We start from the raw sequence: 22,703 nt of genomic DNA, 5'->3' as shown, positions 1-22,703 counted from the left end.
AAAATATTGAATTTATATTTTATTTTTATTTGTTTTTTACTTAAATTTATAAAATATATGCAATGAAATTATATAATAATATAATTATATACATCACATTTAAATCAAATCATGCGCGTAGCGCAGGCTTACCCTAGTACATATATATATAAAAAACATATTTTTTATAAGAAGCTATTTGAGTTATGTATTTGATTTCGTTCTTTTCTTCGCTTGTAAGAGACAGGTAGCTGATAACATTTGTAGAAAATGCTCAAATAGCTTTATTTGAGCAGAAATGTAATAGTTTGTTAAAGCTTTATTGTGCAAAAAAAGTAAAGAGAGGATGAACTTTAGCTTGTCACCAAAAACACAAGATTGTAATGACTTTCATAAAATATAGAGAAGAGAGAGCTGCTTAAGGGCAACTCCAAAAAGCTGTCCATTACAATGATTTTAAACATCCATTTATATCAAGTCTATTTTGCTAGAAACCCTAGACTACATGGGCTTTGGGCTTAACTTCCATGGTTTGGGCTTGTGCTCCAGCATCGGGTGTAAACATAGATGCGAAGTTTGAACCGACAAGCTGCTTAGAACCGTATTTGCCGTAAGAGACCATCCATAAGTAGCTTCACATGGAGATGTAGACAGGCTTCCACCTTGCATTAAGAGATAAGAGTGCAGCTTTTCTTCAAAGACGCAAAAACTTATAGCCTGTACTTGGAGAGCTATAGCATAACTCACTCAGTTGTAGACAGCTTTCTCATTTGATGTGGAGATAAAAACAGTAGACTTTAAAACCAAATAAGAAATTTGATCTATACTTGGAGATCTATCATTGCTCCCTCAGAGGTATCATTTGTACATGGAGAGCTTGTATAGTCCCTCAGAGGTATATTTTGACCATTACATCTCACTGAATTCCTGGTTTTTCTGTACCCATCTCTTAACAAACCAGATTCTTATCCATTGGCAACCTAACCACTGTAACTTTCGCTTTACCATTTTATCGAACATGTTGTGTGCACTCAAGTACACCAGAAGGTATCAGCCGTCTAATCAAATCCAAGACAACCCTATGTATCATTGCTTCACGTGTTCAATCCTATGGTCTAAAGCAGCCGCCATCACACATCATAAAATTCTTCTCAATCTACCAAACCATCACTTGCTCTGTCGCTGAGAAAATGACAGATACATACCATTGATAAACAGATTACGTGAGATGATGTGCTCTTGAGGTCACATGCGGTTTTGCTGAGATGAGAACATGATAGTGTGGACACGGACTGGAGCCGTGACAATGTTATCCTTGTAGTACTCGACAGTGGTTTGTGCTCTAGTCTTAACCAACGGCAAGTTCCGTCATTTCTAAGACAGCCACGTGACTGAAATTTCCTCAACCCCATTTTTCTTGGTGTTTGTCTGAGACAAAAGCTGCCTTTGAAGAAAGTCTCCTCCGTTGAAGGTGGCATCTTTAGAGTCTTTTTTTCTCTCTTGGCACCTCCGTATCTGCTGAGAGCTTAGACCTTGAACTCCTTTTTTTTTTTTGAGAGAGCTAGTTGGAAACTTGAGATGGCTTGAACAGAGTGTGCGGAAGCTAGAAGAGGATAGAATAAGCCATGAGAACCGACGGAAGCTAGAAGACGCGCTCTATGCAGCCGGCTCAACCATTTCTCCTTAACCTTCTTCATAATTCCTCCAGCACCACGCTGTTCTGAAGCTGAGATCATCAGGTTTAGCGACTTAGGTTCAATCTCTCCACCGTTCACCTTCACAATCTTATCTGTAGAACCCGTTGAAGGTGTCCAGAACAAAGGCTAGAGCTAATATCATCAATATCATCAAAACCCATTCCGTTACTTAACTCCTCAACATCTACTTCCTTCACAACGACAAGAGCTAAACTCGTCTTCAGATTTCAAACTCCTCAAAACCGTTGTGGTTGCTGCTTCACTGACAGAGGTTGAGAAACAATCCACATTGTCTGATTTAGGTGGTTCCTCCTCTACATTGACTCCCATCCAGTGCAAGAACTTCTCTCGACGCTCCTCGGCGTTTCATTTCCTGGAATTTTGATCCAAACATCGTAGGCGGAGATGGACGGTGGAGATGATGCGCCGTACGCGATTGCAGTGGAACAGGACGCGATGTATTCCTCGTCTTCGATTAGGGATTCCATGTCTCCTTGGTCTGGATTGTTCTCAAACCTGCCTGGAGAGAAAAAACCGAGAAAGTTTTTAAATTTTCCTAGAAAATAAACAGAAGAAGAAGAAGAAGAGAACATAGTAAGATAATCTATGAAAATTAAAAGTTAAGAAGCAAGTGAGAACTCACCATAGACGACCTCTATATATAGGAGGTTCGAGAAGGCGTTACAGGAAGAGGAAGCGTTCTGTCGGCTGCGAACTTGGGTTCAAAGAGATCGAGTGAGGAAATGGTATCGCCTGGAGCGACAAAAGATCGGGAAGAAAAAAATGAAACCCTAACAATAACCGGCCATACACGAAGCCACAAAAGGAAAAAATAAATAAATAAAGCCCTTTGAAAATTGTACACAGATCACATATCAAAGCCCATCCGATAAAAAAAAAAAAAAAATTAAGGTGTGAGATCCACGCACTTTGCTCACGTGTCCCCAAAACTGTCTCATTATATTATAAATTTCAATGACTTAAACCTAATTATTATATTAACTAGGGATTAACCCGGATTACGTCCGAGATTTTTATTTTTTTCTAATTTAAGTTGTTAAATTATTTATATTTAGGTTATGATATATATTTATATAAATGTTAAGATGCATGTCATAATTAAAATTTACTTTTAAATTTTAATACTTTAAATTAACATATTTTTTACTATTTAAATATTTTTGTGATTTTGTTGGCTATCTAGTTATCATATTTAGCAAAACTATCTGTTGAGTGTTGGAATAAATATTTTAGATATTTAATTAAACTACAGAGTATTTTCGGATCGACCACATGCTCAACAATCGATCGATCCGTAAAAAGATGGTCGATCTCCTTGGCCAGGTAAGTACAATTTTAGCAAAAATATCTTTGATTTTCAAATATTAAGTATATAACTATTCTTTTGAATATTGTTTTTTTGAATTGTATTTTTTGATTAAATTATTGTATTATAATGTTTATGTGAATATTTTTTGTGATGTTTGAATTTGTGATGTTTGAATTTGTGATGTTAGTATACTTAACCTAGATGATATTGATGTTTAACAATTTATTTTTTTCTGGAAATAGAAAATAATGATATATCAAAACGTATATAATACTTGTTAAATGATAGTATAATGTAAATTACATCCATTATTTGAAAATAACCATTTGTTGTTTTTATTTTTTTTAAATCAGAAATTATTTTTTTTTAAAAACATTATTCATATATAATATAATAGTTTAAGTTTGGAAGATTAATCTATATATATATAAATTATGTATATTTTTTAAAAAATAATTTAGAATATAACTGAATAAAAGCTGAATTTCTTATCTTGAAAATGAAATATTTATATTTTTGTATTCATGTTATACTCACCAATCCAATATTAATATTTATAACTCAATATGTTTTTAAAAAAACTTAGTTTTAAGTAATAAACGAATTTAATAAATTAAAATCATCACCTATAATGTTCTGTAAACTATATTTGAAAACTCTCTAAAATTATATTTTAAGCATAATATTACTATTATTTAATTTAATTTATTTTAAGCATAATATATGCTAAACCAACTTAAATTATATTTACAATAGGACCATCCTAAACCGGTTAATAAACCAAAAACAATACTAAACCAACATGAACCAATACCTGATTCGGCGAGGAAAAAAGTGTTTCGGGATAAACGATTGAATTGTTATTAACTGTAATGGTTTGATCATGAAAGAGTTAGTATGAATATTAACAATAAAATTATGGATTAGATTAATTTAAATTTGTAAGAATACATTTGAGTCTATGAAAAGCAATTCAATTCTCATGAATAAGTTTGGCTTTTGGAAGTTACGGGTTTTCCAACAATGAATCCACCTAACAAAAAGTTCGTTGTTATAAAAAATCTCCTTCAAGGTCATTAAAGGTTTTTGGGACGGCAAGAGTTGATGGTGGAACCATTTTTTTTGCTCGAGTGCTTTGAAGTTTTCCTTGATAGTGTGAGGTTGATGTTGATGGAATAATGAATTTTATAGGGACTTTCTTGATGTAAAACTGTACATTTTTTTTTTGTTTAATGTGGTATTTCCTTTTTTATATAATTTACTACAATTTTAAGATAGATGTTTAAATCTTAATGTACTTTTTCCTTTTTTAAAATGTTTATTTCCATTTCTTATATTTTTTATTTACGTAATATCTATATTTTATATTATAAAATAGATATTTAAATCTTAATGTACTTTTTTCATTTTTTTTTAATTGTGTATTTACTTTTATATATTTTACATTTTAAGATAGATGTTTAATGCTTAATGAACTTTTTCCATTTAAAAAAAAATTGTGTATTTACTTATTATTATATATATAATTCATATATTATATATTTACATTATTTACATATTATTTATTTTTCTGTATATGTATTTCCATTTCTTGTACTTTTTATTTTCTTAATATCTCTATTTTACATTTTAAGATAGATGTTTAAATCTTAATGTACATTTTCCATTTTTTTAAATTGTATATTTCCATTTGTTATACTTTCTATTTACGTAATATCTATATTTTAAATTTTAAGATATATTTTTAAATCTTAGTGTAATTTTCCATTTTTAAATTGCGTATTTACTTACTCATATCATATATTTATCATATATTTTTGTCACAAAAATAACATTGAATAAGTAAAATGATCAAAATAGCCACTTTTTATTTTGAAAATTTTAATTTTAATTTTTTTTAATTTGAAATCATATCCTCAAAACCCTACCCTTAACTCTAAACCCTAAATCTAGATTAGTTAACCCTACGGTATAAAAGTATTTTTACTCTTTAATAAAACTTCTTTTGGTCATTTTTCTTATTAAGGCTATTTTATGACAAAAACTTAAACTGACCATCTTAAAGAATTTCCCTATATTGTATATTTATTTATTCTAATTTTCTTGCTTTTATATCAAATGTTAAAATTACAATAGATATTTAATGTAATATTTCTATGTCTTATATTATAATTTGCTTATTATTTATTTAACTACACATTTTCCATTTAACTATACATTTTTATTATTTTGTATATTTACTTTTTCTAAATTTCTTGCTTTTATATCAATGATAATATTATGATATATATTTAATGTAATATTTTTATTTTTTATATACTATATTTACTAATTATTTATTTTTTCTTATGTTTTTACTTATTATAATATGTAACATTTCTATCTCTTATATTGCATATTTACTTACTATTTATTTCTTCATATATCGTATATATATTTACTTATAAAAGTATTTGTAAATAATAAAAATGTAAAAAAATACATTTTCAGATAGATGTTTGATGTTAGTTTTTATTTCTTATATTGTATATTTACTTATTATTTATTTTTTCTTATATTGTATATTTACTTTTTTTTATTCTAATGTTATGATAGATGCTTAATGTAATATTTTTATTTCTTATACTTAATTATTGTTTTCAAAATAAATATACTTAATTATTATTTATTTTACTATACATTTTCAGATTGATTTTTAATTTAGTTTTTTCAGTTAAAATATTATATATTTACTTATTGTGTATTTTTTCTTATATTGTATATTTATTAATTCTAATATTACGATAGATGTTTAATATAATATTTATATTTGTTAAATTGTATATTTACTTATTATTCATTTTACTAAACATTTTTTTCAGAGAGATATTTAATTTAGTTTTTTAATTTCTTAATTGTATTTTGCCTATTGTTTATTTTTTTATATTGTATATTTATTTATTTTAATTTTTTTTTTCTTTTATACCAAATAATAGTATTATGATAGAGGTTTAATGTGATATTTATATTTCTTATATTGTACGTTTCTTTTACATATATTGTATGCTTGTTTTACTTATATTGTATATTTACTTATAAAATATTTTGAAATAATAAAAATGTAAAACTATACATTTTCCAGATAGATGTTTAATGTAGTGTTTCTATTTCTTATATTGTATATTTACTTATCTAATTGTTTTTCTTTTATATCAAATTGTAATATTATGATAGATGTTTAAAGTAATATTTCTATTTTTTATATTATATATTTACTTATTATTTATTTTATAATATATTTTTCAGATAGATGTTTAATGTATTTTTTATATTTCTTATATTGTATATTTACTTATTATTTTTTTATGTTTTATATTTACTTATTGTAATATTATAATAAATGTTTAGTGTAATATTTTTATATTGTATATTCACTTATTATTTATTTAACAATACTTTTTCATATATATGTTTAATTTATTTTTTCCATTTTATATATTGTATATTTATTTATTCTAATTTTCTTGTTTTTATATCAAATGATAATATTATGATATATGTTTAATGTAATATTTCTATTTATTATATTGTATATTTACTTATTATTATTTTTCTTATATTGTATATTTAATTATTATTGTTTAATGTAATGTTTCTATTTTTTATATAGTTTATTTACTTATTATTTATTTTCTATTTTTTAAATAATAATGCCTCGTCTCTTGGGAGAAGTTTTTTTCGCTGATGTGGACGCTCTATGGAGCCTCAAAAGGTTTCTTTTATTAGTATAGATTATTTATTTTTCTATATATTGAGTATTTCTCTTTCTTATACTTTATATTTAGTTAATATCTATATTTTATATTTTAAGATAGAGTTTTAAATCTTAATGTTTTTTTCTATTTTTAATGTAAAACGACAATGTTTAATAGAAGAACTTGGACAAATAGTCAAATAGTTATATTTATGTTTTTTTTTCTTTTTTTATAAAATGGTAGTGTTACATTATGGAGATAAGCCGTTTTTTTTAGTGAAAAATGATAATCTTACATATGTTAGTTTTTCCATTTTTTTATGGTGTATGTTTACATATTTTTGTTATTTTTAAATGTAAAATGGTAATCTTACATATGTTTAATGTAGTATTTCCATTTTTTATGTTGTATGTTTACATATTATTTATTATTTTCGAAATTAGATATAATGTTTTTTTTACAAAATAGTAATGTTACATTATGGAGATAAGCCGTCTTTTTTTTAGTGAAAAATGGTAATCTTACATGTGTTTAATGTAGTTTTTCCATTTTTTATGTTGTATATTTACATATTATTTTTTTTAAATTAAAAATGTAAAATGGTAATCTTACATATGTTTAATGTAGTATTTCCATTTTTTATGTTGTATGTTTACATATATTTATTGTTTTCGAAATTATATATAATGTTTTTTGTTTTTTTTTATAAAACGGTAATGTTACATTATGGAGATAAACCGTCATTTTTTTAAGTGAAAAATGGTAATTTTACATATGTTTAATATAGTTTTTCCATTTTTTATGCTGTATGTTTACATATTATTTATAATTTTCGAAAATTAGTAATATTAAAATGTAAAACTATATTTTATGCCACGTGTCATCTTTCTGGCGAATTTTTTTTCGCTGATGTGAACGTCCTATGGAGCCTCAAAAGGTTCCTTTTATTAGTATAGATTTCTTATATTGTATATTTACTTATTAGTTTAATACAATGTTTATGTTTATTTATTTACATATTATTTATTTTTCCTTATATTGCAAATTTACTTATTATTTATTTTCTATTTTTTAAATAATAATGCCACGTGTCATCCTTCGGGAGAATTTTTTTCGCTGATGTGGACGCTCTATGGAGCCTCAAAAGGTCCCTTTTATTAGTATAGATTATTAGTTTAATGCAATGTTTCTGTTTATTTATTTACATATTATTTATTTTTCCTTATATTGCAAATTTACTTCTTATTTATTTTCTATTTTTTAAATAATAATGTCACGTGTCATCTTTCGGAAGAATTTTTTTCGCTGATGTGGACGCTCTATGGAGCCTCAAAAGGTTTCTTTTATTAGTATAGATTATTTATTTTTCTATATATTGAGTATTTCTCTTTCTTATACTTTATATTTAGTTAATATCTATATTTTATATTTTAAGATAGAGTTTTAAATCTTAATGATTTTTTCTATTTTTAATGTAAAACGATAATGTTTAATAGAAGAACTTGGACAAATAGTCAAATAGTTATATTTATGTTTTTTTTTCTTTTTTTATAAAATGGTAGTGTTACATTATGGAGATAAGCCGTTTTTTTTAGTGAAAAATGATAATCTTACATATGTTAGTTTTTCCATTTTTTTTATGTTGTATGTTTACTTATTTTTGTTATTTTTAAATGTAAAATGGTAATCTTACATATGTTTAATGTAGTATTTCCATTTTTTATGTTGTATGTTTACATATTATTTATTATTTTCGAAATTAAATATAATGTTTTTTTTACAAAATAGTAATGTTACATTATGGAGATAAGCCGTCTTTTTTTTAGTGAAAAATGGTAATCTTACATATGTTTAATGTAGTTTTTCCATTTTTTATGTTGTATGTTTACATATTATTTTTTTTAAATTAAAAATGTAAAATGGTAATCTTACATATGTTTAATGTAGTATTTCCATTTTTTATGTTGTATGTTTACATATATTTATTGTTTTCGAAATTATATATAATGTTTTTTGTTTTTTTTTGTAAAACGGTAATGTTACATTATGAAGATAAGCCGTCTTTTTTTTAAGTGAAAAATGGTAATTTTACATATGTTTAATGTAGTTTTTCCATTTTTTATGTTGTATGTTTACGTATTATTTATAATTTTCGAAAATTAGTAATATTAAAATGTAAAACTATATTTTATTCCACGTGTCATCTTTCTGGCGAAATTTTTTTCGCTGATGTGGACGTCCTATGGAGTCTCAAAAGGTTCCTTTTATTAGTATAAATTTCTTATATTGTATATTTACTTATTAGTTTAATACAATGTTTATGTTTATTTATTTACATATTATTTATTTTTCCTTATATTGCAAATTTACTTATTATTTATTTTCTATTTTTTAAATAATAATGCCACGTGTCATCTTTCGGGAGAATTTTTTTCGCTGATGTGGACGCTCTATGGAGCCTCAAAAGGTCCCTTTTATTAGTATAGATTATTAGTTTAATGCAATCTTTCTGTTTATTTATTTACATATTATTTATTTTTCCTTATATTGCAAATTTACTTATTATTTATTTTCTATTTTTTAAATAATAATGTCACGTGTCATCTTTCGGGAGAATTTTTTTCGCTGATGTGGACGCTCTATGGAGCCTCAAAAGTTTTCTTTTATTAGTATAGATTATTTATTTTTCTATATATTGAGTATTTCTCTTTCTTATACTTTATATTTAGTTAATATCTATATTTTATATTTTAAGATAGAGTTTTAAATCTTAATGTTTTTTTCTATTTTTAATGTAAAACGACAATGTTTAATAGAAGAACTTGGACAAATAGTCAAATAGTTATATTTATGTTTTTTTTTCTTTTTTTATAAAATGGTAGTGTTACATTATGGAGATAAGCCGTTTTTTTTAGTGAAAAATGATAATCTTACATATGTTAGTTTTTCCATTTTTTTTATGTTGTATGTTTACATATTTTTGTTATTTTTAAATGTAAAATGGTAATCTTACATATGTTTAATGTAGTATTTCCATTTTTTATGTTGTATGTTTACATATTATTTATTATTTTTGAAATTAAATATAATGTTTTTTTTACAAAATAGTAATGTTACATTATGGAGATAAGCCGTCTTTTTTTAGTGAAAAATGGTAATCTTACATATGTTTAATGTAGTTTTTCCATTTTTTATGTTGTATGTTTACATATTATTTTTTTAAAATTAAAAATGTAAAATGGTAATCTTACATATGTTTAATGTAGTATTTCCATTTTTTATGTTGTATGTTTACATATATTTATTGTTTTCGAAATTATATATAATGTTTTTTGTTTTTTTTTATAAAACGGTAATGTTACATTATGGAGATAAGCCGTCTTTTTTTTAAGTGAAAAATGGTAATTTTACATATGTTTAATGTAGTTTTTCCATTTTTTATGCTGTATGTTTACATATTATTTATAATTTTCGAAAATTAGTAATATTAAAATGTAAAACTATATTTTATGCCACATGTCATCTTTCTGGCGAAATTTTTTTCGCTGATGTGGACGTCCTATGGAGCCTCAAAAGGTTCCTTTTATTAGTATAGATTTCTTATATTGTATATTTACTTATTAGTTTAATACAATATTTATGTTTATTTATTTACATATTATTTATTTTTCCTTATATTGCAAATTTACTTATTATTTATTTTCTATTTTTTAAATAATAATGTCACGTGTCATCTTTCGGGAGAATTTTTTTCGCTGATGTGGACGCTCTATGGAGCCTCAAAAGGTCCCTTTTATTAGTATAGATTATTAGTTTAATGCAATGTTTCTGTTTATTTATTTACATATTATTTATTTTTCCTTATATTGCAAATTTACTTATTATTTATTTTCTATTTTTTTAAATAATAATGCCACGTGTCATCTTTCGGGAGAATTTTTTTCGCTGATGTGGACGCTCTATGGAGCCTCAAAAGGTTTCTTTTATTAGTATAGATTATTTATTTTTCTATATATTGAGTATTTCTCTTTCTTATACTTTATATTTAGTTAATATCAATATTTTATATTTTAAGATAGAGTTTTAAATCTTAATGTTTTTTTCTATTTTTAATGTAAAACGACAATGTTTAATAGAAGAACTTGGACAAATAGTCAAATAGTTATATTTATGTTTTTTTTTCTTTTTTTATAAAATGGTAGTGTTACATTATGGAGATAAGCCGTTTTTTTTAGTGAAAAATGATAATCTTACATACGTTAGTTTTTCCATTTTTTTTATGTTGTATGTTTACATATTTTTGTTATTTTTAAATGTAAAATGGTAATCTTACATATGTTTAATGTAGTATTTCCATTTTTTATGTTGTATGTTTACATATTATTTATTATTTTCGAAATTAAATATAATGTTTTTTTTACAAAATAGTAATGTTACATTATGGAGATAAGCCGTCTTTTTTTTAGTGAAAAATGGTAATCTTACATATCTTTAATGTATTTTTCCATTTTTTATGTTGTATGTTTACATATTATTTTTTTAAAATTAAAAATGTAAAATGGTAATCTTACATATGTTTAATGTAGTATTTCCATTTTTTATGTTGTATGTTTACATATATTTATTGTTTTCGAAATTATATATAATGTTTTTTGTTTTTTTTTATAAAACGGTAATGTTACATTATGGAGATAAGCCGTCTTTTTTTAAGTGAAAAATGGTAATTTTACATATGTTTAATGTAGTTTTTCCATTTTTTATGCTGTATGTTTACATATTATTTATAATTTTCGAAAATTAGTAATATTAAAATGTAAAACTATATTTTATGCCACGTGTCATCTTTCTGGCGAAATTTTTTTCGCTGATGTGGACGTCCTATGGAGTCTCAAAAGGTTCCTTTTATTAGTATAGATTTAGTCATTTGGACGTTTAGTTTTCTTCTTCTCCTTTCCAGTCTTTCTGGTAGTGAAGGTAATAAATTTTGTATTTTGTTAAATAATTAATTTAAGCTTTCTTCTTCTACCAAGTATGAATATAGTATTATATTTTTATAAAAAGCAAAAGATCTTAAAGCTAGTTTTTATTTTTGGCTTGTTCCTTCGATCCTTAGATTATTTTACCCTGAAATTGTTATGTTTCATAGTTTCAAATGATAAAATACCAAATTTCTACATATAGGATACCATTTGCACAAAAAACAGAAGGATTGCTCAACATACAAATTCCGTAACTATTAGACATAGAGAATTGAATATTGTCTGTTATATTATATACTTGGTTTGATATTATATTTTGTTTTTATTTATGCAGGTACCATCAGACAAAATGGAACGATATTTGAATTTGAACAAAAGAAAAGCTCCACCATCTGGTATCGACTTGGATGATTTTCAGTGGGATCCAACTAAGCGGAAAAACATTCTAGACTACCCTTATAATCAAAGAGATGAAGTACGGCGCAAGTATTTGACTAGAGGACCTTGTCAACCTAGTGGTCATGCTTTTCAACAAAAATCAATAGGAGGTGTATTACGACGCTTTGATCCACATTGGTTTGAGCAGTACCCTGATTGGTTAGAGTATAGTCTGGAACAAGAGAAGGCTTTTTGTTTGTTTTGTTACTTGTTCAGAGTTCAATCTAGAAAACAAGGCGGAAGTGATACTTTTGTATCAACAGGGTTTTCTAGTTGGAATAAGGCTGATAGTTTCAGCAAGCATGTGGGAGATCATACTAGTTTTCACAACGATGCTAGAAATAAATGTGAAGACTTGATGATGGGGCCAGCAATATAAAAGGAGAATTCAATGGTTTAAGATCTTTGATTTTGAGAGAAAGTAGATCTGCATATTATGTTCATTGTTTTGCTCATCAACTTCAGTTGGTTGTTGTGGCTGTTGCAAAGAAGCATTTTGAAGTTGGAGAATTTTTCGATATGGTTCATGTTCTGTTGAATGTGGTTGGGACTTCTTGTAAAAGAAAAGTTATGCTCACTGAAAGTAATCGCAAGAGAATGGAAGAAGAGATTAGTAAGGGTAAAATGAAGACTGGAACTGGGCTGAATCAAGACCTTTCTCTTAAAAGACCTGGATATACTCGCTGGGGTTCACATTACAAGACTCGTCTTGTTGTGATGTTTCCATGTATTATTGAAGTTCTTGAACATATTCAGATAGAAGGCACAGACGGCACCAAAAGACAACAAGCATATGGTCTCCTCAAATATTTTCAGACATTTGGTTTTGTCTTTCATCTACACTTGATGCTTGTTGTTTTGGGACTCACTAATAATTTGTCAAAGGCTCTACAGAAAAGGGACAAGAGATCTTGAATGCAGTTTCATTGGTTGAATCTACTAAGTGACAATTACAGAAGCTTAGAGATGAAGGATGTGATGATTTTGTGGCTGAAGTTTATTCTTTTAGTGAGAATAATAATATTGAAGTGCCTAATATGGAGGAAGACTTTGTTGACTCAAGAAAACCAAGGAGTAAAAATTGGCATCACAAACTTGCATCATTATAAGGTGGAGTGTCTTTACACTATTATAGATTTGCAGCTTCAAGAGTTCAATGATCGATTTGATTCTGAACTACTAATCTGTATGGCATCCTTAAGTCCGATAGATTCTTTTGTTCAGTTTGACAAGTCATTGTTGGTGAGACTAGCTGAGCTTTATCCAGATGATTTTACTTGTGTGGAGCGAAGATCTCTTGAGCAACAGCTTGACATCTACCTTGATAATGTGAAAAAGATGAAAGATTTTTTAATCTAGAGAGTATTGGTGATCTTGCTCGTGTATTGGTGGAGACAAGGAAACATCTTTCTCATCCTTTGGTTTATCGTCTTTTGAAGCTATGTTTGATTCTTTCTATTGCAACTGCAAGTGTTGAAAGGTGCTTCTCCGCCATGAACATTGTGAAGGCGGCCTCGCGTAACAGTATTGGTGATGAATTTTTAAGTGATTGTCTAGTTTGTTTTATTGAAAAGCAAATTCTTGATACAGTGACAAACGAAACAATCATAAAAAGCTTTCAAAATATGAGTGAGCGTAGAGTACATCTTTGAAATTCAATGTACGGTGATATTTTTATTATTCAATAGTTAATGTTCTTTAAGCAAAGTTACTAGATTTTGATCCGCGCTTTCAAAGCGCGGGATTTATTTCTTTTTAAATAAAGATCTTCTATAATAAATATGGTCAGTTATAAATATAGTGCGAGATTGATTATACATATTTTGGTTACGAATATTATTAGTTATAAATATGGCAAGCGAATTAATTACGGGTCAATAACTTTTAGAAATGATAGGTTATAAATATAGCAAGTGAATTAATTAAAAAAATTCCAAATTAGGTAATGGCACTCTCTTGTAAATAACTCTAAAAATTAAGGGTAAAATCCTATTAGGTATTTTGCTTTAATAGTATAGATATTACGACCCCCGTCAACATTTTATCTTTTATCTGCCTCCGCCACTGTGTATATGGTTGATGTTTTTTAGAGAGATTGTAACAAGGAAAATGCACGATTAATAAAATAAGTTAATTAATTTGGTCTGGTTCAGTTTTTGGTTGATGTTTTTTTTCGTTCCTCCTACAACAAATGAGTGGAGATTTTATATTGGACGATGGAGGAGAGATTTGAGTTCCTTGCAAACGATAAGCAAATATTGTTTTTCATTTTCTTGTTGGCATTACAAAAAACGCCTGCTTCTCATACAACCGTAACAAGACGAGTTAGTAAAATAGCTTCAAGACTCATTTACTTCCCACACTTCTTGTCTCTCTAACTATTCTACCCATGACCAACCCTTTGTGCATCTTTTTCAGTTACCAGAAAAAAGACAACACATTTAGGTGGGAAAAAACCTGTACACGGATGTGGCTACTATCCAAAAAATACAAGCATACATCAAACCTATATCGATTCACCCACTTCCAACAAACCAAAAAAGATATAACCTTGAGCTTTACTCCTCCATACTGTCCTCAGGTTTACTCCCGTCAGCAACACTCGTTCCAGGTACCATCTTTCTCAACATTGATGTTCCATGAAAGACCATCACCGAGTACTCTTTTCTGCATTCTTTCACCTAGAACACACACAGTTGTGTATAAGTGATATTGGGGAGGGTTACATATGTGTATTGACTTTTGTTTTACTCAGATATACCTCCTCTTCCATCATCTTGGTGAAACCAAATTTGTCAGTCCATATGGATTTGGCTTCATCTGCTGCTGGCAGCACCAGTTGTTTCACATTTAGGGATCCAAGCAGCCTCTCGATGCAATCAAACAGGCACTGAAAGTAACCCTACAGCCAAGAAACAGAACATAAGCTCCCCAAACAAAAAAGGGAAAAAAATGTGACATGGATGCATCAAAGTTTTACTTAGGCGTGTATGAAATGTGACACTAAAAGCGGATCGGTTCTTCGTAATTCTATAGGGAATAGGAAAATCTCTAAAATAAAACAAAAAAATGAAGGTTCATTAACATCAAAGCTAATTACCTGCCCTTGATAATCTCTAGTGGTAGCAACCAGAGGGAGTTCCGCAAGTTCAGACCCTAAAACCCTGAAGATTCCCACGGAAACAATCACTTCACTACACAAGCGAGAGACAAAACAAACACACAAATTAACAAGATGAAATAGGTAGGCTTCACAGAATAATATAGACTGGAAAGAAGAAGAATATTAACTCCACAGTACATGCCACTGAAATCATGGCCTTTTGCTTTCTTTCTGTTTCACACACCCACAGTGGTTTCATCAGCTAATGCACTAAAGAGATATTACATTACAACCATTTGCACTTACCCATATACACCATGGCTGGAATGAGATCTCCCCTGGTCCCAGATTCACAGATGGGATCAAACCGCTCCTGAAGTAGACCATGGACAAAAAAGAGTTTAACCTTTCATACAAAAATAGAAGGGAACAAAGTGCAGAGGAGTTTGAATTGTAGCCGGAGAGTTACATGAAGAATCAAAAGTGCCTTCTTAAGAAACTCTTTTGTATCATCCGAAGAGGCCAACTTTCCACTAATGATCCTACATCTTATGTTTGGAGTGGTATTGTCATCTGGACAGCTTTCTTCATTAGGTTTTTGCTTCTTCCGTATAAAATTCAGGAAATTGTTACTAAGCTTCTCTTCTCCTTGAACTATCAGATCGCCTAATGAAGTGTTGATCTTTTTGCACCCAAGGGAACAAAACCATTTATCTTTATGTAGCTCCTGTTAAAGCATAAACAAGGATGTAAGAGATTAGTAGTGAGGTATCATCCAAGAGGAAATAATAAGAGAGAAAAAGAGTCAAAGAAGTTGAGCACCTTGAGATCAGTAATGTTATGGTCTTTCAAACAGCCAACATGGAACACCTTTTCACACTGACGAGAAAACATAGAGACAGAATATGGTGAAAACCAAATGCAGAATTAAGAGGGAGAGATCGCAATATAACAATGACCAACAAAACACCTGATCACAGAGTATCACAGTGCGAGAATTGAAGCCCAACCTGCAAAAACTATGGCCTCTGCAAGAGAAAGGAAATTAAGAAAGGTCAAGATCAGAAGAAAATGGTTTCAGCTAGAAGAAAGCAACCATTGTATACGCATCTCTGAACCACACATATTCAAGTAACTTTAAATTAAGAAACATGATATAAAAGCTATCCAAATACGACCTCATTAAACTACCGCATTACAATTTCAATAAGGTCGTCAGGAAATCATGTAACTCATTAAGGGGACACAAGAAAGGCAACTGTAGTATACATGACATAATAGAAAATCTCGATATTCACCTGCATAACACGCATACACTTGGGAGCTCACTCACAAAAGAGCTGACAATTCAAATGCATCTTGTGGCTATCTGAGCAATTTCATCAACTCCACGAACTCTACCAGCTGCAACGGCGTTAAGATTGCTGTCCACGAACTTCTCCCTCTCAATCATATTCACACAATATTTGCAGGACCACCTCTCACTCGGAAGGCTTGATAAACCAGCACATACTAGATAAAACCAAAACAGAAAAGTAGGCTCCATCAAGTTAACGCTCCAAAAAGATAGCAATAGAAGAACTCCAACAAATAAATTGAAAATTGCAAAAAAAAAAAGGAACCTATATGATATGATCTTGGACAGGTATCACAACACAAGAGTTCACCCCCGTCCTGGAAGATACGGCAAATGTCATCATTTTCACGGATGGAAAACTTCTGGTCCATTGATAGCGCTACTGATAGTTCATGAAGAGATACGCCATTGGTTGTATAAATGTGCTGAAACCTGAACATCAATAAAAGAACAACTAGTTATTTCATCACCTTTTTCAGTAAAATTACACAATCAATTATCTCAGGGATCCAGGCTTGTACTACTTACTACATAGTTCAATGTACCAAGGTTTAATGTATAATTTTATAACGTATGTGTATAGGTGTGTATGTTCTTTGTCTATACAGAATGCAACCATAGAGAAGAAAGAATGGTTCTTGTTTTCAGGTTTCCGAAGTAGTTTCACTCTAACAATCCTCAGTCTCTTGTATTTCTAGCAAATTATTATATAAAGTTACTATACTGTAATTATAACAGGAAAATGGGAAAAAAAACAAGGAGTGCAACTGGCACAAACACATTACTACTAGAGTATAGATATGGAAATAGCTACAAGGAACTTACGGCTTCCGACGACTTGCACAGCCAGCATGGGCCTCAAACGCTGAAGGACTGACCTGCTCTCATAAAAAAATATAAAGGCTGACTCAGAACACTTCATGCCAGGAAAGAACATTTGACAACATTAAAGAGAGCTTACCACTTTGTTGCAACAAGAACAATGTATCCCAAATCCCTTCTTGTAGCCGACAAGCATTTTCTGCATAATGAACGAAATGGTTGGAGTAGATAAAGTTACATTAACGAGCTGAAGAAAGGCCATTTGCCATGCAGATCTAACCTTTCCAGCAACAAAATAACCCACTTTGGTCCCATCTGGCAGTATATCATCCTCAAAAACAAGTTTGTGCAGCCGCAAATCCCTTTCAAAATGACAAACGATAGACTGAGAACTAAAACAAGTATGACAGACAGCTAGGGAAGACGACAATCTAGAACTCGACCACAGATAGATCGGATAAGTGCTGTCACACTTATAACCACACTACTCACTTTCTGGTTAGTTTCTTTTGGCTGCTGCTTTTGATGGAGCTGGATTTAAACTCATTCGGAATAGTCCCAGAAGGCTCAGGTGACCTGTAGAAACCCAAGATAAATTTAAGCCAATATAGTAAGGTTCGAAAATATGATGTAACTGATATATATATATATATATATATCTTAGTCAAATAACGAAATCATATATATGATGGGGGACTTTTCTCTCTTCTAAAAGCATCCACGTATGCAAATAATAAAGATTGTGGGTCCCATTTATTGTCCGGTTTTGTTTGGTCGACTAGGTTATGAGTTTGGTCTGATTTCTGAGTTTAGCGTTTGGTTTGATAGATTAGTGAAACTCACGTTTAATGTTATCTTTTCTTCCAGAACTTAACCTCACCGTCTCTGCTATTCATAATCTCATCTCTTTGTCTTCCCAGTCGTTATCTCTTGACCTTCCATGTGGTTAAATGTTTTTTTTTAATTATGCCATAATTGTTATTCACATTGAATCCAGTATTCACGTCGACGCCTCCGATTCCTTCATCTGAAATCTATAAAAAAAAAAAGAAAAGAAGAAAAAATGCAGCAATCACAAAATTGCAAGATCTGTGGGAACGAAGCCATACACTCTTGCCGTATTCCGATCCCTAATCTCAAAGTTCTGTTCGTTTATGAGTCGTCGCTATTGAATAATTCGATCTCGCGTTTTTACAATGAGTTGATACGATAAGCTTCGCTCCAATCTCTGTAGATTTTCAAATTTCCTCTTTTATCAGATCGTTTAGTTGATCTTTTCACGAATTTTGGAAATCTGTTCTGTTTCTTCAATGGATAAGAATATTTTGTTTACCGATGATCTTCCTGATGGTAATTGAGATTTTGCATTCCGGTTTTAGATTAAAATCAAATATGTGTGTTAGGGTTGTATGCGGTGTGTATATGTTTTTGCTTTCCAAATCTCATGATTTCCTAATACAAGAATATTTTTTTCTTTAATTTGGAAAGAGATTTGATGAATGATTCATTGTAACATGTCTTGCAGGCACGATCTCAGCGCTTCTCTAGAAGCAGAACAATGTGGTGCAGTCTTCCGAGATCGTGATTGGGAGTGGTATATCTGCTAGGAACCTCTCTGAAGCTTCTATTAACGTGACTGTTCTCGAATCACACGATAGGATTTGTGGTCGATCCACACTGATTTCTCCTTTGGTTGTCCTGTTGATATGGGAGCTTCTTGGTGAACTTTTTTTTAAATCTATATGTGATGTATACGTTTTGAACAGCCTCGCGTTCTAAAGCCTTTCTCAAACGTTGTCTAGGTTACATGGAGTCTCCAACGACACCCCTTGGCTCCTATTATACGCCGTCTAGGGGTCACTCTATACCGAACTAGCGGGGAACACTCCATCTTGTAGATCATGATCTCGAAAGACCCCTTTTCCTGCATGTACGTCCTATTATTTTAACGAGTTAGTTGTTTGTCATAAAAATCAACTCTTATAAGTATAATCTGGCTTTTTCCTTATCTCAATTATCGACTTTATAGTTACAAAAAAAAAAAAAAAATTATCGACTTTATGACATGCACGGGAATAAAATTCCGCCGCAGTTGGTCACTCAAGTTGGAGATGCATTCATGAGAATTCTCCAAGAGGTAAAAGCTTTGCATTTTTGCTTGAGTTAAATTTTAGAATTAGCATATCCTTTTGTCGTAAATAGAATTTGACACATGCTAGCTTGATTCTAGATGGAGAAAATTAGGGATGATACTGTTACGAGCAGGTACCTAATAGGCTTCCCTTAAATTAAATATGTTTCATCTTTAAATTTTAATATTAAATGGTACATTTTTTCTCTTGGTGAACACACATGAAGTTTATTTTATTTACAAGGTTCAGATTCTCGAGGTCTTGAGCCAAAATGGCTGGTACTATGTCTCTTGCACTCGCTGCAGCAAAAAACTAGACAGATCTGCCGCATCTCTCCGCTGCAACCAATGTGTTAATCACAATGTCACCAATGTAGTAAAGTAAGAACTTTACATACTCTTAAAAAAAAACAATATACACTAATTTTAGCATTTCTATCACTCATGTTTTGTTTATTCAGGTACCATGTTGAATTATTGGTTGATGATGGGAATAACTATGCCACTTTTGTTGTGTTCGACAAGGAGATGCTTAAGCTCGCTAAGCAAGATGCAGCTGCTCTTCTTCTTGATGAGGTTTTTATTTCTTCCCACCAACATCTCTCAACACTCTAACAATCACTCAAACCTCTAACTACTGCAGGTTAATAGTGGTGTCGGCAAGAAACTCAAGGCAGAACTTGGAGGGACAGATTTAGATTTCCATATACGTGTCACTCCACACAATTTCTCCCCAGACCACTGCACCTTCACCGTTTCCGCAGCCAGTGACAGTTTTAACACCGAGGTATTATAGTCTATACTCAACTAAACTTTTTCATGCGACTCATGTTTAAAATACCTCATCTGAACCTCTCTCCAGAGTTGCAACATCAATGAAACACCATTTGTTGAAGGGAAATGTGGGGACGCATCCACTTCCGCTTCTGCCAGCAACACATCTACGGCTGATGTGAAAGGTGGACGCATACACCCCCGTGAATGAGAGTTTTTAAGCAATGAAAACGTGAACCCAAACTCTGCTTGCGTTTCTTTATAATTTCTTATATTACTATGCATATCCTATTTCATACTTTCCAGTTTTTCCTTATTTCCATGTTTTTTCAAAGCCATTTACGGCTACAGACCTTATCCGACGAAAACAGTTTATAAGTTTTAATTGTTTAAAGGGTTGACTTAAAATTTAGTATTACGGTTACAAAATACGATGATACACCTTAACATAAGTAAACATGCAGTATAGAAATATACATCTCCTGCGCATGCGCTATCTTCATTAGCATTTTCATTTAAATAGAATTTCCAACATTATACATGTGCATAACTATGAATTTACACATCTCTACCCTTCTTATTCATCTCTTCTGATAATCACTACAAGTATACTAACCAAACACTTGACTCCACCTCCTATAACAATTTCACGTACAACATCTATCTTTAACATCCCCGCGCTTGCGCGGGGCTCCGCCCCTAGTGCAATAAATACTACAAGAAAGCAGAACCATCACATAGTTGGCGCTATACATATAACAACAGTACTCACTTTTGGGTTGGGTTTTCACGCCTGTATGTTCATATTACTTTCGTATGATTGAGCTGTAAAAAAAAAGTCGTTGCAAGAAAATAAAGAAAGATGATACATACCCCCTACGAACGCCAGTTGCTTTAGAAAGACTGATAGGGAGTTCTGGTCACTACAAGAAAACAGCGGTATTCTGACGGACATTCCGACGGAAAATGAAATCCTCGGAATATACCGAGGAATTTCCTCGGAATATACCGACGGAATTCCGAGGAAACCTCAGTCCGTCGGAATATTCCGAGGAAATTCCGAGGAACAATGTGTTCCTCGGAAAAAACCGATGAATTCCGAGGAAATATTATAGCCGTTGGGGGATTTTACAAAATTCCGAGGAAATTCCGACGAACTAGCCTTTTCCGTCGGAATTCCGTCGGAATTTCCTCGGTATGTCGGCAGGATTTAATCTATATATACAAGCACTCCTCTTCCTCTTCATTCACTCCATATCTTCATCCTCCCTCTTACTCTATTTACACACGAATTTGATTCATAAAAAATATGTCTTCTTCAAATTATTTTCGTTCTTGGATCGATCGACCTCATTTGGATCCGAACACGAGATTGCTTACGGAAGAATACCAACGAGGTATAACCGAATTCATGGGGTTAGTTCACCGACAACCGGAAGCAAAAACAGGTAAGTTAAGATGTCCTTGCTCTAATTGTAAAAATAGAAAGGTTATTAAAGAGTGGGATGTTTGGACTCATCTATATTTGAGTGGGTTTACACGAAGTTACAAAATTTGGTATCATCATGGGGAAACTGATTATGAACATGGTAGTACTAGCGAACCTCAGCCAGCGGTTAGATTAGAAGAACCAATTAGAACGGATGTAGATTATGGTGTAGGTACTGAGCAGATGGTAAATGATCATTTTAGAGGGGAAGATTTACCCAATGCAGAAGCTAGGAGATTTTATGATATGTTGGATGCTGGAAAGCAACCATTGTACGAAGGTTGCAGAGATGGTCATTCAGCTTTATCATCTGCTACAAGATTGATGGGCATTAAAACAGATTATAATTTGGCTGAAGACTGTGTGGATGCGATTGCTGATTTTGTAAAAGGTATTCTACCCGAGGATAATGTAGCTCCTGGTTCATACTACGAGGTTCAGAAACTCGTAGCTGGTCTTGGTTTATCGTATCAGGTAATAGATGTATGCAGCGACAACTGCATGATTTATTGGAGGGCGGATGAACAGCGGGTTACATGCAAATTTTGTGGAAAGCCTCGTTATAAAGATACGAGTGGAAGAGTTCCAGTGCCATATAAAAGGATGTGGTATTTACCTTTGACGGAAAGGTTGCAGAGGTTGTATCTGTCTGAACGCACAGCGCAACCAATGAGATGGCATGCGGAGCACTCAACAGATGGTGAGATCAGACATCCTTCAGATGCAAAAGCGTGGAAGCATTTCCAATCAAAGTATCCCGACTTTGCGTATGAGAGAAGAAATGTCTACCTTGGATTATGTACTGATGGTTTTAGTCCGTTTGGCAAGAGTGGAAGACAATATTCTCTATGGCCCGTCATTCTTACACCA

At 30.7% G+C, this 22,703-nt stretch overlaps 3 protein-coding genes and 1 long non-coding RNA gene across 5 annotated transcripts; 2 read left to right on the top strand and 2 right to left on the bottom strand.

Moving 5' to 3' along the window:
- Nucleotides 1–337: 337 nt before the first annotated feature.
- Nucleotides 338–2,617, bottom strand: LOC106416596. The gene is made up of 2 exons (XR_001283212.3): nucleotides 2,320–2,617; nucleotides 338–2,196 (listed from the first exon to the last, which is right to left on the bottom strand). It is a non-coding gene; the product is annotated as an uncharacterized LOC106416596 (long non-coding RNA).
- A 9,451-nt stretch (nucleotides 2,618–12,068) lies between these two features.
- LOC125585861 lies at nucleotides 12,069–13,072 on the top strand. Its single transcript, XM_048755569.1, has 3 exons — nucleotides 12,069–12,322; nucleotides 12,374–12,461; nucleotides 12,623–13,072. The coding sequence occupies exons 1-3, from the start codon at nucleotides 12,069–12,071 to the stop codon at nucleotides 13,070–13,072; spliced, it is 792 nt and encodes a 263-aa protein (XP_048611526.1).
- Nucleotides 13,073–17,154: 4,082 nt separating this feature from the next.
- On the bottom strand, nucleotides 17,155–18,381 carry LOC106416574. Its single transcript, XM_048755568.1, has 6 exons — nucleotides 18,375–18,381; nucleotides 17,932–18,073; nucleotides 17,720–17,801; nucleotides 17,579–17,638; nucleotides 17,443–17,495; nucleotides 17,155–17,311 (listed from the first exon to the last, which is right to left on the bottom strand). Exons 1-6 carry the CDS (start codon nucleotides 18,379–18,381, stop codon nucleotides 17,296–17,298), a joined length of 360 nt encoding a protein of 119 aa, XP_048611525.1. The 3' UTR covers nucleotides 17,155–17,295.
- On the top strand, nucleotides 18,200–20,722 carry LOC111198479. 2 transcript variants are annotated; one of them, XM_048754535.1, is made up of 4 exons: nucleotides 18,200–19,159; nucleotides 19,242–20,146; nucleotides 20,214–20,357; nucleotides 20,433–20,722. In XM_048754535.1, exons 2-4 carry the CDS (start codon nucleotides 20,015–20,017, stop codon nucleotides 20,553–20,555), a joined length of 399 nt encoding a protein of 132 aa, XP_048610492.1. In that variant the 5' UTR covers nucleotides 18,200–19,159; nucleotides 19,242–20,014; the 3' UTR covers nucleotides 20,556–20,722. The 2 variants fall into 2 exon arrangements, with proteins under 2 accessions (XP_048610492.1, XP_048610491.1); XM_048754534.1 differs by having other exon boundaries at nucleotides 18,200–20,146.
- Nucleotides 20,723–22,703: the final 1,981 nt, after the last annotated feature.

The sequence above is a fragment of the Brassica napus genome, chromosome C4 (assembly GCF_020379485.1).
Source record: "Brassica napus cultivar Da-Ae chromosome C4, Da-Ae, whole genome shotgun sequence".
In the NCBI taxonomy this organism is placed as follows: domain Eukaryota; kingdom Viridiplantae; phylum Streptophyta; class Magnoliopsida; order Brassicales; family Brassicaceae; genus Brassica; species Brassica napus.
Note: the sequence above shows the minus strand (reverse complement) of the source record. Positions and strands in the feature narration are given on the sequence as shown.